The sequence below is a fragment of the Phaenicophaeus curvirostris genome, chromosome 7, assembly GCF_032191515.1.
Source record: "Phaenicophaeus curvirostris isolate KB17595 chromosome 7, BPBGC_Pcur_1.0, whole genome shotgun sequence".
NCBI lineage: Eukaryota > Metazoa > Chordata > Aves > Cuculiformes > Cuculidae > Phaenicophaeus > Phaenicophaeus curvirostris.
The window spans coordinates 1,876,653-1,893,615 of NC_091398.1; the positions used below are offsets into that span (position 1 = coordinate 1,876,653).

At 49.3% G+C, this 16,963-nt stretch overlaps 1 protein-coding gene across 1 annotated transcript in view; it reads left to right on the plus strand.

Annotated features, from left to right (window-relative positions):
- The window catches only part of CPS1 (carbamoyl-phosphate synthase 1), an 80,993-nt gene extending 79,175 nt beyond the window's left edge, over positions 1 to 1,818 (plus strand). Inside the window, exon 39 of the mRNA XM_069860559.1 lies at positions 750 to 1,818. Within this exon, the coding sequence (XP_069716660.1) occupies positions 750 to 848 (99 nt within the window). The 3' untranslated portion in view covers positions 849 to 1,818. The remainder of the gene's footprint in view (positions 1 to 749) is intronic.
- Positions 1,819 to 16,963: the final 15,145 nt, after the last annotated feature.

Below are 16,963 nucleotides of genomic sequence, written 5' to 3' on the forward strand. Positions count from 1 at the left end.
GTAGCTCCTTTCAAAGCTGATGGGGAAGAGGTATTTGGCGATGCAAAGTGGGACTCCCGCTGCTACCAGCACCTCGACTTCCTTTGCAAGTGGCTTCAACTGCCACAGAAGAGCTTCATCTGGCTCTCATCGAGCACAGCAGCCAAATTCCCCTTGATTTCAGCGGGTGCTGACATGGAACCCAGTGACTTGAGCTGGTGTCCAGCTGTGCGAAGTCTTCTGCCGTGATTGGAGAGAGCGGAGAGCAGGGGGATTGCCAGGCTGTGAGACAGGGACAGGACAGTGCCAGACACGATTAGCAGGAGTGGAACACTGAAGACCCATCCTTTGCCAGCAAAACACACACTGAGCACCAGAGCAGGGGTCCCTATCCAGAATTTATTACCACACCTGCTCGATGCATTTCATCAAACCTCTTGATTGCAGAGTTTTAATCTCTGAGTTTGAGAGAGGAAAGCAGCCCTGTGTTCTCGGAAAGGCTCAGGCTCTAGGGGATACCAGCAGCTGCCCTGGGCCAGAGCTGTCTCGCCGAAGAAGCGCAGCACCACTGTGTCTTTCCAGCTGACCAGGCAGGCTCCAGAGGGCTGGAACCACCACCCATGCCTCGTCACCTTGGAATCAGTGTTGGTTTGGATGGACTCAAGGCCCAGACCTGCACAGGGTGACAGTACAAGTGTGGAGCCTGCTCTGTCACTCAGCCTTCTGCAGATGCTTTGCAATGCTCAGTCCTCTCTGCTTTGTATTGACAGGTGACAAAGCTTTTTGCCGAAGCTGTCAAACACTCTGGGAAATTGGACTCCAGGAGTCTCTTCCACTACAGACAGGTTGACAATGGAAGCACTGCATAGAGGAACCATCTCCAACCAGCAGTCTTGCTGCTTCTGGCACCACAAAGAGAGGGGAACTCACATCATCCACCTATCCATCTTTCCATGTATTTTACAGCATCTGATTGTTTTTCCGACCCACACAAACTAATTCCTAGCCAGTACTTTCGATGGCTTATTGGAAAGGTGTCCTCTCCCCAGCCTCTCCACCACCTCCTCCTGTTTCCACTTAGGATCAACCATAAATTACTTACTAGACAGGTAGATCTAGACACCAGCATAGCAAAGCAGGTGAAAGGAGATACCAGTGATCCCACCTGGGGTTGGTTCTTCCTTTTCATAACTGAGCCTGCTCCTCCTTAGAAGCGCTGCTTGGGTCCGTACTCTTGGCTCTCTCATCCTGGACTGCTAGAGCCCAAACTCTCATAGAAGGACACGTAGCTTTCTCATTCCACTGCTGATTAGTGAGGATTTTATGACTTTACATAATAAGTAAACATCCTTCTGCTCGATCCAACTGATGATAACATGGATGCCTGCCACGGTCATGAGTGTGATAGGAGCTCTTTAAAGACAGAGGAACATGAATTCGCGATGATTCCCTGCCACAGCCGAGAGGCAGGATGCAGCTATATTTTGTTTGGTTTGTAACCCTGGCTGGGAATCACCTTCTTAGATTTGCTGGGAGAGGAAAGCTGGATGTCTGTGTCCTGGAGTTGCTTCCAAATTCTGCTTAGTCCTTTGGGCTATTATTTTTATGTTTTAAATTCTGGCTCAATGCTCTGAATTCAGACGCTGGCCCTGTATCATAAAGGCTCGCTCTCAGCTTTTTGTCTGGCTTCAGAAGTGGAGAACTCCCCCAGGATTTCCATGCGCTGCTGTCCAACATTTTGTGCCGTGATGGTGGGCGTTAAAATGGAATCCTTTCAAAATGAGGTGAAATTATTGCAGTGCTTTATCCCTCCCAATAAAGTGACCCCTTCGCTTGTGCTCCAGCCTTCTCTGCTGCCTTTTCAGCTCTGGCAACGCCTGCAAATGCCGTCCAAGGAGCGGGTGCCCACTGAGCCACACCGGGCCTGTTACCGCTTGCTTTGTGCTTGGCAAAAGTTGTCAGCAGCTCCATGAATCCTGCAGCACATACAGTGCCGGCCTCTACGTGTTAAAGAATGAATGGGTCTGTCCTTTTCCTGCACGCAGCAGCATGTGTGCAGCACACCCTGGAGTCAGGAAGATTCACAGTTGGACAACTTTTCTGATACTTGTCAGAGTAACCTAAACCGTGAATCCAGAGGAGGCCACAGGGAGAAGATCCGAGGGCTGGAGCCCCTCTGCTATGAGGCCAGGCTGAGAGAGTTGGGGTTGTTCAGCCTGGAGAAGAGAAGCCTGCAGGGAGATCTTAGAGCAGCTTCCAGTGCTGAAAGGGGCTCCAGGCAAGCTGGGGAGGGGCTCTGGATCAGGGAGGGCAGGGAGAGGATGAGGGAAATGGTTTTAAGCTGCAAGAGGGGAGATTGACATGAGATCTCAGGAAGAAATGTTTTCTTGTGAGGGTGGGGAGGCCCTGGCCCAGGTTGCCTGGAGCAGGGGTAGCTGCCCCATCCCTGGAGGGGTTCAAGGCCAGGTTGGATGGGGCTGGGAGCCCCTGATCCAGTGGGAGGTATCCCTGCCCATGGCAGGGGGTGCAACTGGATGGGCTTTGACGTCCCTTCCAACCTAAACTAGTCTATGATTCTGTGTCAGCAAATCGCAATCCAAGTGGCCCTGGCCCTCGGGAAGCTTTCAGCAGATGTGATTAGTGCTGTTATCTCTGCAAGGACAGGAGGTGCTGCCATGCCATATGAAGCAGATGAATCCCCCTGCTCTGGCCATCTGCAGGACATTGAAATCCACTCTGCTGCAGCAGTCACCTGCCAAATTGTACCGAAAGCCTCTGTTTCTCTTCCTTCTGCATCTCAGTGTCTAACGCTGCATAATGTAGTCGATAGAGAAGAATCTAGTCAGGCTGTAATATTTGTTTCCCTCTTACATTGAAGAGAATTTAAATACAAACCTTTTAATGTGTCCTAATTAAATAGAGAACATGATATTTTTGTCATTAACTAGGTAGGCTAAGCTCTCACTCATCCTCATAATTAAAATATATTGAATTCCGCAGGCTGATAAATGCCAATTGAGATAAAACTCTTCTCATTCAGGGTAGTTTGTAAAGATGAAACCGAGAGACAAAAGCATTTGTTGCGAATTATGTTCAAGCTTTATGATAATGTACTTCGGGGGAAACATGAATAATTGCTATAGAGTGATGCCGGTACTTTGAGATTATCATAATCTTGGATGAATGTGCTGTATCGTTTGAGATCCAAGAGTAGTGAGGGCAGCTTCTGGCAGGGAACTGCAAAGAGCACCGAGGGTTTGTAACCCTGGCACTGTTCGTTCCACTGGGGAAGATTTGATGTTGGTAAAGCTCAATTTTTTACTCCCTCTCGGAGGGCTGGAGCACCTCCTGTCTGAGGGCAGGCGGAGAGAGTTGAGGTTGTTCAGCCTGGAGAAGAGAAGGCTCCGAGGAGACCTTAGAGTAGCTTCCAGCACTGAAAGGGGCTCCAGGAAAGCTGGGGAGGGGCTCTGGATCTGGGAGGGCAGGGACAGGATGAGGGGTAGCAGTTTGAAGCTGCAAGAGGGGAGATTGAGATGAGGTCTTGGGGAGAAATGTTTTGCTGTGAGGGTGGGGAGGCCCTGGCCCAGGCTGCCCAGAGCAGGGGTGGCTGCCCCATCCCTGGAGGGGTTCAAGGCCAGGCTGGATGGGGCTTGGAGCCCCTGATCCAGTGGGAGGTGTCCCTGCCCATGGCAGGGGTGGGACTGGATGGGCTTTGAGGTCCCTCCCAACCCAAACCATTCCATGTTTCTCTGAAGTTTGTCCAGCTCTGGTTTCTGTCAGTCTCTACAGGGTCACTCGCTGTTGTGCGAAGCCAGCGTAACGTTGCTGTGCTGATTTTGCGCTCCTTTTAGCTCTGGTATAAATGATTGCCCGAGATATTAATCACAGGGAATCAGACGCCTTTTCAGGAAAAACATTTGCTCTTCCAGCTCGAGACAATCTTGTTCTTTTTTCTGCCTTCCTGAACATTGCTAAATGCTGCCAAGCTCTTGTCCTTCAAGATCTCTTGTAGTAATGAGACCTCATTAGAGCTCCAAACGGCCCTCTGCTCTTCTCCGTCTTTGCGAGGCATTGCAATCCGTCCCCTTATGACAGCAGCACTTGGAACAACTCTTAGAGGAGTGGGCTATGTTCTGACTGAGCATCCTGGGGCACGGGTTGAAGTGTTTGCTGTTTTCTGTTATGCACAGGAGAGAGAGAATGGTGGAGATGAGGCAGTCACAATGTGAGCATTGCCAAGGGTCAAAACAGGGGGTGCTGAGCGGAGAGAAGCTCAACATGAGCCGGCAAAGTGAGCTCACAGCCCAGAAACCAACCCTGTCCTAGGCTGCATCCAAAGCAGTGGGGCCAGCAGCTGAGGGAGGGCATTCTGCCCCTCTGCTTCACCTGAAGCTCCACCTGGAGCCCTGCGTCCAGTTCTGGAGTCCTCAGCACATGTAGGATGTGGAGCTGTTGGAGCGAGTCCAGAGGAGACCACGGAGATGATCCGAGGGCTGGAGCAGCTCCTGTATGAGGACAGGCTGAGAGCGTTGGGGTTGTTCAGCCTGGAGAGGAGAAGCCCTGGGTGGGCTTTGAGGTTCCTTCTTATCCAAACGATTCCATGATTTTATAAAATGAAGCGGGAGATATCCAACTGTTCTGAAAGTACTTCTAGCAGATAATAGAGACCTGAGACATCCAACTGTTCTGAAAGTACTTCTAGCAGATAATAGAGACCTGAGACCCCAGAAGAGAGAATGCCAATTATCTAAAAGCATATCCAACGGGTTCCTCAAAGATTGCATTTCTGTCCTGTGGGATCCAAAGCGACTATAACAACGCTGATTCTTATATCGGTGTAAGCCCAGGTATCCTGAACTACAAGCTGATTGGTTTTCTTTAAATTAACTGCAGGAAAAACAGTCTCAACAAATTCTCTTCACTATCTGCCATCGAGAAAAGCCTATTAACAATAATTGTTGGGTTTTTACTTTTCAAATAACCCATAATTAAATTTTATTGTCTCATAAGTGATTAGAATTAATTGCTTCCAGGCTGGCTCTGGAGCTCATTATCTGCTTTAAATTGGGAGTGGCTTTTCTGCAGAATTCCATCATTTACCACAATCTCTTTCCATTCTGTTCCTCACCAGAGAAAATCAGTCTTCATTGGAAGGAACTGGTAGAAAGTGGCAGGTGTTGATTTAATGCGTCTGCAATGGGTTGGGGTTCATGGAAGAGAGGGAGTTTGAACAGAAGTTTCAACAGGAGTGCTATGTGAGGCAGGGGATGGAGAAGGCCTCTTCCACATGGCTTTGATGTTCAAATGCATGTGTGAAGACCGAGTGTTGTATGTAAGTTCTTTTGTAAATGGTTTTCTGGGGCCAATCCAAGAGTTTATCCCACGTAGAGGGGAGGACGTGTTACAGATTCACTCATTACCATCACTAATGGGGGGCTGTAGGGCTGGTGTGCTGCATCCAGACCCAATGAGGAAAAGTCCTCACACAAATTTCTCTCTATGGGTTTATTTCAGTGTTTATTTTATTAAAGAAAACGCAGAGAGAAAAATTTCAAGTCATCTTTTCAGGATTGCTTTTGTTTACACTTGTGTTAAAAAACATAAAGAAAGCAGCTCCTAGACCCAGCTTCTCTTCACAGTAAAGCGGGTACAAGCAGTGCCGCTTTGGGAAATGCAACCGTTCATCTTTCAATAAATTACCAATTTATGCTCCTGAATGTGGTAATAAAAAGAGATAAAAGGACAGAAGAAGGAGGAAAACTTGGAAGGTTTATGTTTACTGCCAAGCATTTGGTTTTATGTTTATCTCATGGATAGTAACTCCATAGATCATGATAATTGACTTCACAAGTACCTTCGGGGGAAAAAAGGCTTGGCTACAAAGCAGCGTCCTGTGCCAGAGAAGGCTCAGCATGGGTTTCCCACCGAGTAAAACGTTCTCTCATGGACCGATGGTTTAAGCTGTGCACAACGTGCCTGGCTGGGGGCTCGTTTGCCCAGTCAGTGGCTGAGAAGAAGTAAGATCATGGCATAAATAAAAAGAAAATGTTTACAGTTCCCTTAGACCCCAAACAAATCCTCACTTATCTACTGTCACTCCAGACCAATGGATTGCCAAGAACTTTATGGAGGGAAGTCTTCCCCCCACGCTGATTACTCACAGAATCATGGAATGGTTTGGGTTGGAAGGGACCCTAAAGGCCATCTAGTCCCACCTCTGCCCTGGGCAGGGACACCTCCCACTGGATCAGGGGCTCCAAGCCCCATCCAACCTGGCCTTGAACCCCTCCAGGGACGGGGCAGCCACCACTGCTTTGGGCAACCTGGGCCAAGGCCTCCCCACCCTCACAGGAAAACATTTCTCCTCAAGATCTCATCTCAATCTCCCCTCTTGCAGCTGAAAACCCTTCCCCCTCATCCTGTCCCTGCCCTCCCTGATCCAGAGCCCCTCCCCAGCTTTCCTGGAGCTCCTTTCAGCACTGGCAGCTGCTCTGAGGTCTCCCTGCAGCCTTCTCTTCTCCAGGCTGAACAACCCCAACTCTCTCAGCCTGGCCTCCTGCGGGAGGTGCTCCAGCCCTCAGATGATCTCTGTGGTCTCCTCTGGACCCACTCTGACTGCTCCCTGTCCTTCTTGTGCCATGGATCCAGAACTGGACACAGGGCTCCAGGTGAGTTGCCATTTTAACTTGCTCCCATAGTAATAGCAGTGGTTCCCAGGCTATTCCACACTTCTCACCAGGGATTCAGATCCACCAGACTCCTGAGGAGCCACCATTTACTTCCTTAGCATCCTGGGACAGGGAAAAGGTCTGTTAAGCAGCTGAGATTCTGAATTTTTCCATCATTTAACCTCATAAAGGAAAGTTTCATTGCTGATCTATTTTAGAAACAACATTTGTAGTAGTTCCTCTCCAAATTGGTCAGAAGAGCAGAGGATGGGATTGTGGCAGGCAATAAAAACCCCTGCTGCTCCTGTAAGGACTTTAATTACTCACCTTGTTACAGGTGAGACCGAGGGAGGCCGGCAGCAGTGCCAGCCCCAGCACAGCTGAGAAGGATTTATTCTTCTCAATGATTAGTGGAAAAGGCTGTAAAAATACTGTACAAGGTTGGCTAATAAACTGTATTTTATTAGCCGTACTTACTGCGAGTGTTTACAAGCTCGTGTGCTGATGGGCATTTTGATGAGAGCATTCCTTAATTGCAGCCATTCTGGGATTACAAAACAAAGGATAGAAAGCCAGAAAGCTGGAAAACGTAGCATATGCATATGTCAGGTCACGATTTACAGCCAGATAGTGAGGAGCTCGCTTGGCAGCAAGTGCTCAGAATCGTTACAGTGCTGGCCTCGTCAAGTCATCTGTGGCTTGTTCAGAGCAGATTGATAGCGCCGGTCTGTGGGTGTTTGTGACTGCGAAGAGAACGTGGAGCTGCTCGGAGTGGCTCGGGCCCCTGCTAGCAGAGCAGCGAGCTGGGGGCCTCCCCTTCTTCTGCCTCTGCTTTCTCTTGGTGTCTGTGGCGGATAGAGACTAAGACTGTCCCAAGTTGGAAGGGATACACAAGGACCATCAAGTCCAGCTCCTGTCCCTGCACAGGACACCCCAACATTCCCACTATGGGGCTGAGGGTGTTGCCCAAAAGCTTCTGGAATATTATCAGGCTTGGCACCATGACTGCTTCCCTGGGGGCTGTTCTAGTTCTCCACCACCCTCTGAGGGAAGAACCTTCTCCTAATGTCCCACATAACCCTCCCCTGGCATCTTCCTGCCATTCCCTTGGATCCTGAAAGGCCTGGACAGCCTCCCCATCCCGCCTCACGCGAGAACCAACTTGTGAAAATAATACTTAAACTTGGGCTTTTTGAGTCTAACACCACCAAGCTCTGCCGTGATTTCCCTTCCTTGCCCTTTCCAGCTGCCTGCTGGCAAACTGCTATCTGGTGGGTTGGAGCTATTCTCTTGAGTGCTTCCAGCCAGGAACAGCACTGCACTTCCTAGGAATGCCGCTCAGCTCCGGCTTCGATGTCTGTGCCTGTTAGAAGCATCACATCTCAGGCTGTGCTGCACCATGGTACCAGCCCTACAACCACAGTAATGACCAGCTGGTAGGAAAGGAAGTTTTATCTGAGAAGAGACTCTGTGAAAACGCCTTTGTGCTTATTGTCTTCGGCTCTCTGGTTATTGCCTTTCAGTCACACAGCATTGCGTGGTTCCACGATTCTCTGCTCTGTGTGCTGAAGGCAGGTGTTGAAGATCAAACCTGCGGTGTGTTTGTTGTTGTCATACTCACAACCTTTTCCAGCAGGATGGGAGAGAAGGGTTTGACTGGGGCTGATCCAGCGCTTTGCGGCTGCAAGGGGAGAAGAGAGGGTGAGAGCCTGAGTCCTGGGGCTGTTCCAGGGCATTGCAGAGGTGTCACAGTTGGCATTGGCTTAATGGGACAGTTTCCTTCTTTCCTAGAATCGTAGAATGTTGAGTTGGAAGGGACCATGGAGGTCTCATCTAAACCTCTTCTCTCTTAGTTTAAAGCCATCATGCCTTCTCCTGCTACAGGCCCTGCTAAAAAATTTTCCCCTTCTCTTTTATCAGCCCCCTTTCAGTGCTGGAAGCTGCTCTAAGGTCTCCTTGGACTCTTATCTTCTCCAAGCTGAATAACCCCAAATCTCTCAGCCACTTTTCACATGGAGAATGTCCATGGCCTCCTCGCTAGTTAATGTGTGAGGAGAAGACTTTGTCTCTGAGCTGCGTACCCAACAAGGGGCAAGGGATGCGTGGGGTGAACACTGTGGGATTGCCCAAGAGCTAGATGAGGTCTGAACGTGGCCCGTGGGCCGCAGCAGCCTTCGCTCTGCCTCTTACTCTGAAGTTCAGACAAGGTTTGGGACTCCTGAGAAATCTTGAAACTGATGGTCTGATTAGATCTGAAATCCCCCCCCACCCCAGCACGATCCCTGCTTAAAATTCGGAGCTCTCAAGCAGCCGCTTCCTCGCAGATTATTGGCTTTTCATGGTGCTCGAGTGCAGCCTTTCCGTCTCACATGTGTTCTGATCACTTTCTGGCAGTTTTTCTTCTTGTAAATAGAGCTCATCCAGCCACAGTTTATACAGATAATACCCTCCTAATGACCACTTTCCCCGGAGAAACACAATTATCTCTCTTTCCTCCTCTGTGCCAGTTGCATTTGAGTTTGCCACAGGGCCAGACAGGCTCCGCTATTGTACTGGTGCAGATGGGTGGGCGCCACAGAAGCCGGGATTGGAAAATTCCCAGTCTCTGAATGAGAGCTTTGGCTCACTTCTTTCTGGTGTGAGGGTTCCCGCTGAAGTAGTTGGATAGAAGAACTTCTCTCTGCTTTCAGACTTCTACACAAGTGTGAAGGTACGTGATTCCCAAGGGTGTGAGGGAAATCAGGTTTGTGTTTAAATAGGATTGCAGATGCGAAATGTACCCAAAATTTAGAATCATGGAATGGTTTGAGTTGGAAGGGACCTCAAAGCCCATCCAGTTCCACCCCTCCCACTGGATCAGGGGCTCCAAGCCCCATCCAACCTGGCCTTGAACCCCTCCAGGGATAGGGTTGTCTCAATTTCTCTGGGCAACCTGGGCCAGGGCCTCCCCACCCTGACAGCGAAACATTTCTCCCCAAGATCTCATCTCAGTCTCCCCTCTCACAGCTTCAAACTGTTCCTCTTGTCCTGTCTGTGCGCTCCCTGATCAAGAGCTCCTCCCCAGCTTTCCTGGAGCCCCTTTCAGCACTGGAAGCTGCTCTGAGGTCTCCCCACAGCCTTCTCTTCTCCAGGCTGAACAATGCATACTTAATGCGTGCTTTGTGAAACCTTCATGTGGCCTGTTCACAAGATCCATCTCGAGTTTTGCTTATAAAAAGACATAGTGAAAATTCTGAGTGGTGGACAGGGGCGGGTGACACCCATCAGGGTTGTCCCTAGCCGGGTGATTTGATAGCCACTGGCCAGCGCAGCGACCCTCCAGGATCAGGCAGAAGATGTCACGGAGCATTTCCTGATCATCTCAAGAGGTGTCAGACCTATTCTGTGCACACACCTCTCCGTGGCAGAAGAGGTGTGTCTGGACCTCCTCTAGGCATCCGCAAGCCAGCCGTAAATTACCACCTTGAAGGGTTACCAGCAGTTGACGCTGCAGCCCTGGTAGTGCCTGCATGAGGTGTAGCCTTGATTTCCCTTTCATTTTATGAAGTTTACTCCTTTTTCAGCGTACAACACCCTGAGTGCAGAACTTCCAATCCATCCTCTTTAAGCCAGGCACCTCTTCCCTGCCCAGCTCCGGCTCCAAGAGAAGTGGGTGATGATGAGGCCTCGTGTTTGTTCAACTCTGTTTGGAATTTACAGCACTTTAGAAATGATTTATTGCCATCGTAAATAATTGATGCCTGTGGAAATGGATTCCTGTCAACAACACATTCAGAGCCAGGCCTTCATTTCAGCCTCACGGTGGCAATATGCCTTCAATGGGGAAATTGGACTGGTTGCTTTAGGTCCTTATTTATGGCTTGAAGCGTAGTGCTTGCAGCCCTGGTGGTGGGTCTGGCTCCTGGAAAAGGAAAGCTGTGCAGAGGGCACAGGAGCTGCGGTTCCCGTCCTGCCCGGGGCAGGAGTGATGCCAGGGATTGCAGCGTGCGCTTCTTGTGATCCTATTAGTCTGACAAGTGGAGTCTTCTCAGAAAAGCAGCATCTCTGGAAGGTCTTGACTCATAGGGGTAGATGGAAACAGATGAAAATGTTAAGGCTGATCTTTGTCTTTCCCTCTTTGCTTCCCCTCAGCTGGAGATTCCTTTGCTTGTGTTTTCCTATGGAGACTTCTCCTAGAGACTGTACTGTTTCTTACTTGTATCCCTTTCTGGTCATATCTCGTGGTAACAAGGTAGGAGAAGACTCTTCTACCATGCAGACCAGGCTCTTCATTAGATATTCCCTTTCTTTCTCACTGTGAAATCTTCTGGATATCAGTCCTTGTCTCTGAGGACTGGGGCTGTTGCCTTCTTGTTAGATTTGGTTGCCATCTGCTTACACCAGCACCAACAGCTCTTCCCCTGATGGGCACTAAGTGCTCTCTGTCTACATGAAACCAGGACACTTTGGAATTGTGGAGAAACCAGCTGTTCCTGGCTTGGATCAGAAACAGCGTGGCCATCCACCCTCTTCTTTGGAGTTTTGCTATCTACAGCTTCAGCTGCGTTGACCTGTGGGCTCAGCTCTGACAGCAAGTGTAGTTCTGAGAAGCGAAGCACATTGTTTATGGATTTTTTGATGTCAGGATGAAAAGCTGCTCTGGATTTGTGAATAAATGCAATAGAAAAATAATTCAACTTGTCCTTTAGAGTCAGTAATCCCAAAGAGCCCAAGGTTAGGTGTTTCACCTACTGCCTGATTACGATTTCCAACCATCTCATTAAGCGCCTGGTGCCTGCAGCACGTTATCTCCAGGGGGATTAGCGCACCGAATGCAGAGTAATTGAGACCTTGCGATCATCCTGTCATGAGCACCAACAGAAGGGGAGGAAAAACTGGTATTTTTTTCAACAAGATACTTCAAGGGAAGGAATTGCCTTCCAAAAATAGAAGCTGACGCTTTCAGAAGTCACTTGTAATTTCAAGGTGTCATGGTTGTTTGATACATGACTTGGTCCATAGTAAGGGCTGCAGGTTGCAGGGGAGTGAGGTCTGTCCTCACCGTGCTGTTCACCGAGCCGTGTGTGGGACCGATGAACGGCGCAGAGGGAATAAAGGAACATAGGGTAGTAGGATGGTTTGAGTTGGAAGGGACCTTAGAGATCATCTAATTCCACCTCTTGACACGGGCAGGGACACTTCCCACTGGATCAGGGGCTCCAAGCCCCATCCAACCTGGCCTTGAACCCCTCCAGGGATGGGGCAGCCACCCCTGCTCTGGGCAACCTGGGCCAGGGCCTCCCCACCCTCATTATGAAGAATTTCCTCCTTGTGTCCAGTCTAAACCATCTCACGTGGTTTGGCTCTGTCTCTGCAGGAAGGAAGAACTGGTGACATTGGCAAGGGAGCACAGAAGGGAATCCTGCCCAGTGTAACGGGGAGCCCCTGTCCCCACCATGTCCGGCACCAGCGCTGGCTCTCAGTCTCCCCTTTACCTCCCTCCTTCCTGAGAAATAAAGAGACATCTTGGCTCCTTTCTTCCCCAGCAAGTGTCCTGGCAATGGAGAAAGGTCAGTAACAGTTTTCCTTTCCCTCCTTTTCTCCTGTTCCTTCTTTCTGGCACGAGAAGCCCTGGCAAATCCAATTTCTCTTTTCATTCCTCACTTGTTGTGGTGCAGCTGAAGCGCTAACTGGTGCCACGGGAAGTGAGCGGTGGTGGAAGCCTGCAGAGACGCCAGGCTGCTCTGGCATTGATGGATTCTGCAAGTCAGGAGGGAAAAGGAGCCACGCTGTTCATATTTAAAGGTACCACAAACCACACTGCCCGGGATGGACACTCCTACTGAGGTTTCCTCTTGGAGACGTGTTTAGATTATCAATATTCACGGCCCCTTGTTTGTCAAAACTCTTGCAATTGCCCTCGTTGAAGAGTGGGGCAAAGGAAATTCGCTGTTGTGTTTAAACATTTGTTCCAAACCCACCTTTGCCAACACTGGATTGCATTTGGCTTTACCCGCTTTCTTCTAGGTCATGGTTGCATTGTGTTTTGTTTTCTGCTTTGTTTATTAATTTCGACCAAATTAACCTCTTTCCATCTAGCCAGGAGATAATGAGCTTGTGTGATAGTCTTTTATGGTGTCTGTTAAACACTTCTTTTGAAGCAAGCTAAGCTAATGACATGGGTAATTAAACCTCACACTTGAGGATATGAGATGATTGGCGGCAGGCTCAGGATGGCTTTATTCCCTCCTCCCCTCCGCTCTCCCTGGCTGGTGTGGCTGCGCACAGACGCCTGGGGCCTAGCGGTAGGGGGTGTCACCTTTCTGTGGAGCAGGGAGCTTCAGGACAAAGGCTGGGGATAACAGGGGTGGATACGTGCCTGTGGGCTCTCCCGGTGTGCCAGACTTCACAAGTGAAGCTCTGGGTGTCTTAGCAGCCTTTAGTTCCCTGAAAAAATCTAAGCCATGGAATCATTAAGGTTGGAAAAGACGTCTAAGCTCATCCAGTCCAACTGCCAGCCCAACTCTGCCATTCTTGCTAAACCACATCCCAAAGCACCACATCTACATGCTTTTTGAACCCCTCCAGGGATGGAGGCTCTACCACTGCCCTGGCAGCCTTGGCCAGGGCTTCACTGCTCTTTGGGTAAAGAAATGTTTCCTACTATCCAATCAAAACCTCCCCTGATGCAACTTGAGGCCATTCCCTCTCATCCCAACTCATGTTACATGGGAGAAGAGACCAGCACCCACCTCACCCGCCTCTTTCAGGGAGCTGTGGGGAGTAACGAGGGAACATCACCAAAGGGAAAAGATAAAATGTAGATAAGTTTATGTTTTCTATTCTGAACAACAGATCAGAGACCTGCAGTAACAACTGCATCAGCATTTATTGCATCTCTGACCTCAAAGCTGTCTGATGAATCCTGGCTAATTTCAAGGCTTGGTTTAGAAGGAAGCAGCCATCTCCTCTGAACCTCCTTTATGTGCCCAGTTTTACTGTAAAGCTATAAAATAATTTTTTTTTAATGATTTGCCTTTTAACACCCTCCAGCACGATGCCTTTGCTCGTCCATTAACCACTAGCCCAGGCTGCAGCCTCGCTCTGTTAGCACTGAGAGGCGGCGCCTCAGGAGCCACAAGCTCTGCTTCAGAACTGATGTGAGCTGTCACCTCTGCATGACAGATGGTGTCCAGCCCTCTGCGGGACCCAACAACAGGCTTTCCTTGGCCCCGTCTTCAGAGGCATTGAGCAGAGGGGGAATTTATACACCCTGAGGGGGAATGTGCATTCCTTTGTAACAGAGTCCTGCCCTTCTGAAGCTGCTTGACACCATCCTAAGAATCATAGAATCATAGAATCACCAGGTTGGAAGAGACCCACCGGATCATCGAGTCCAACCATTCCTATCAAACACTAAACCAATGTCCCTTAGCACCTCATCCACCCGTCCCTTAAACACCTCCAGGGAAGGTGAATCAAGCTCAATAATGTTTTTTAATCAAAATAGCTGCAGTTATATCTCGTCATTATTTCATCACAAGTACTTGCAGCAAGTAATTTTACTTGAGGGAAGGGATTCTGCCCCTCTGCTTCACTCTGGTGAGACCTCACCTGGAGCCCTGTGTCCAGTTCCAGAGTCCTCAGCACAGGAAGGACATGGAGCTGTTGGGGCAAGTCCAGAGGAGGCCACAGAGATGATCCGAGGGCTGCAGCACCTCTTGTATGAGGCCAGGCTGAGAGAGTTGGTGTTGTTCAGCCTGAAGAAGAGAAGGCTGGGGGGAGACCTTGGAGCAGCTTCCAGCGCTGAAAGGGGCTCCAGGAAAGCTGGGGAGGGGCTCTGGATCAGGGAGGGCAGGGACAGGACGAGGGGTAGCAGTTTGAAGCTGTAAGAGAGGAGATTGAGATGAGATCTTAGGAAGAAATGTTTTGCTGTGAGGGTGGGGAGGCCCTGGCCCAGGCTGCCCAGAGCAGGGGTGGCTGCCCCATCCCTGGAGGGGTTCAAGGCCAGGTTGGATGGGGCTGGGAGCCCCTGATCCAGTGGGAGGTGTCCCTGCCCGTGGCAGGGGTGGGACTGGGTGGACTTTGAGGTCCCTTCCAACCCAAACCATTATATCATCCTATGATTCTGCTTTATTTTCAAGACTTTGTTATTAATTTTGGTATTCACTCTTGCAATGTATATTCTTAAGTTACTTTGCGTTTCACAATTCTGTGCTCTAAACCTTTGAAGTATTATTGTGATTTTAGTCAACAATCCTTGTCAAACCCTGTGCATCAGTCCCCAGATTCAGGAGCTGTGTGACTTTCAATGTTGTTGCATTAGTGGTAAAAACCCAAAGTCCCAGAGGCTTCCAATTTAGGAAGCCCAGCTGCCTTTTTTTTTTTTTTTTCTGATTTTGGATGGGAAACCCTGCCAGGAATCGCAATCTGAGCAGAAACCAAAGGGGCTACTTCATTAGGAGCAGGAATGCCAGCTCCCCAGGAGTGTTGACCTGTTCCTGGGCAAGGGTTGCTCTCCAGAGAGGGAAATTCAGGGATAAACGTTAGCACACATTGAAATAAGACAGCAGGTTATGGTCTTCCTAAGCCCGCAACCTGCAAGCTGGTCGAGGGCAACGTTATGTTACCAGTCTCCAAAAGTCTGGTGTTAAAACCAAGAAAAAATGGACTCTTCCTTCCCACAACTCCCATGGAATCACGGATGCTTTCACAGGGGATTCTTCAGTGCTGGGGAAAAACAAAGAAAAAAAGCAATGAGGCCTTTCAAGGACTCTGTTAATGGCCCAGGGACTGCGCTACATCCCAGGAGATGGAGCTCTCTGTCTTACACAAGAGCTGCAAAGCCTGCTGGAAAAGCACATGTACCCAAGAACGTGTTCATTATGAGTCCATTAACTCTGCATTGATACACTGGAAGATAAGGATGGAATCAAGCCAGTTGTGATTTCTCTCCCTTCCTCCTACATTTCCACACCAAAACCTGGAGTTCCCGTTGTCACTGGCCCAATGAATGTTTTCAAGGCAGGAAATAAAAGGTAGAGTGAGTGATCCTGTGTCCAAGCAACAAATCTCCTTCCCCCTGTTTGAAACATGAAATCATAGGATGTTTTGGGTTGAAAGGGACCTTTACAGGTCATGCAGTCCAACCCCCCTGCATGAGCAGGGGCATCTTTAACCAGATCAGATTGCTCTGAGCCCCATCCGTCATGGGCTTGAACGTTTCCAGGGATGGGGCAGCCACCACCTCCCTGGTCAACCTGTGCTGTTCTTCACACAGAGCTTAATGTCAAGGTGATGATCTCGAAGTGGCACCATCTCAAGTTTAGCTTAGAGGGAAAAACTGGGCTGAAATCCTGTATAAACCTCCCTGACCCTCACGAAGAGCAGACACTGATTTTTCAGTCTAGTTATCTCTGATCAGAGCAGTGGGCTATGGTGGAAAACCTAATCCAGCCATGTGGCCAGCTCTCTCGAAGAGAACGCTTTTCTTCTTTTCATTGTACTGCTGCTTAATAGTCATAGCAAATGGAGGAGCAATTTGGAATGATTTAGGCTGTTATGCCATCATCAGTGGTGGCTATTTTATACCTACTATAAAACGCCCTTAATTACAAGGACAGTAAAGAAGCATGTGGTGGAGAACACGAGAGCCTTTTGTAACACGGTACTTTGGTCCCAGTGCTGTCACTAAGACCGAGAGGACAAGGCTGATGGTTGAGACTCGCTGCTTATCTCTGTGTCTCATGAACATTTAGAAGTGGAATTACTGGTGTGGCATTTCTTAGATTTATTAAGGTTGTAAAAGCCTTCTAAGCTCATCGAGTCCAACCATCAGTTTAACCGCACTGTGCCTACTAAGCCATGTCCCAGAGTGCCATGTCTCCAGGCACGGAGACTCCCCCACTGCCCTGGGCAGCCTCTGCAAGGTCTTCACTGCTCTTTCGGTAAAGAAATATTTCTTAATATGCAATCAAAACCTCCCCTGGTGCAACTTAGAATCATAGAATCATAGAATAACCAGGTTGGAAGAGACCCACCGGATCATCGAGTCCAACCATTCCTATCAAACACTAACCCATGTCCCTCAGCACCCCGTCCACCCGTGCCTTAAACCCCTCCAGGGAAGGTGACTCGACCCCCTCCCTGGGCAGCCTCTGCCAGTGCCCAATGACCCTTTCTGTGAAGAATTTTTTCCTAATGTTCAGCCTGAATCTCCCTTGGTGGAGCTTGAGGCCATTTCCTCTCATCCCATCTCTTGTTACTTGGGAGAAGAGCCCAGCACCCACCTAATGGGAATCTTTGGCCATGTACACCTAAGTGTGGGACAGTAGAGG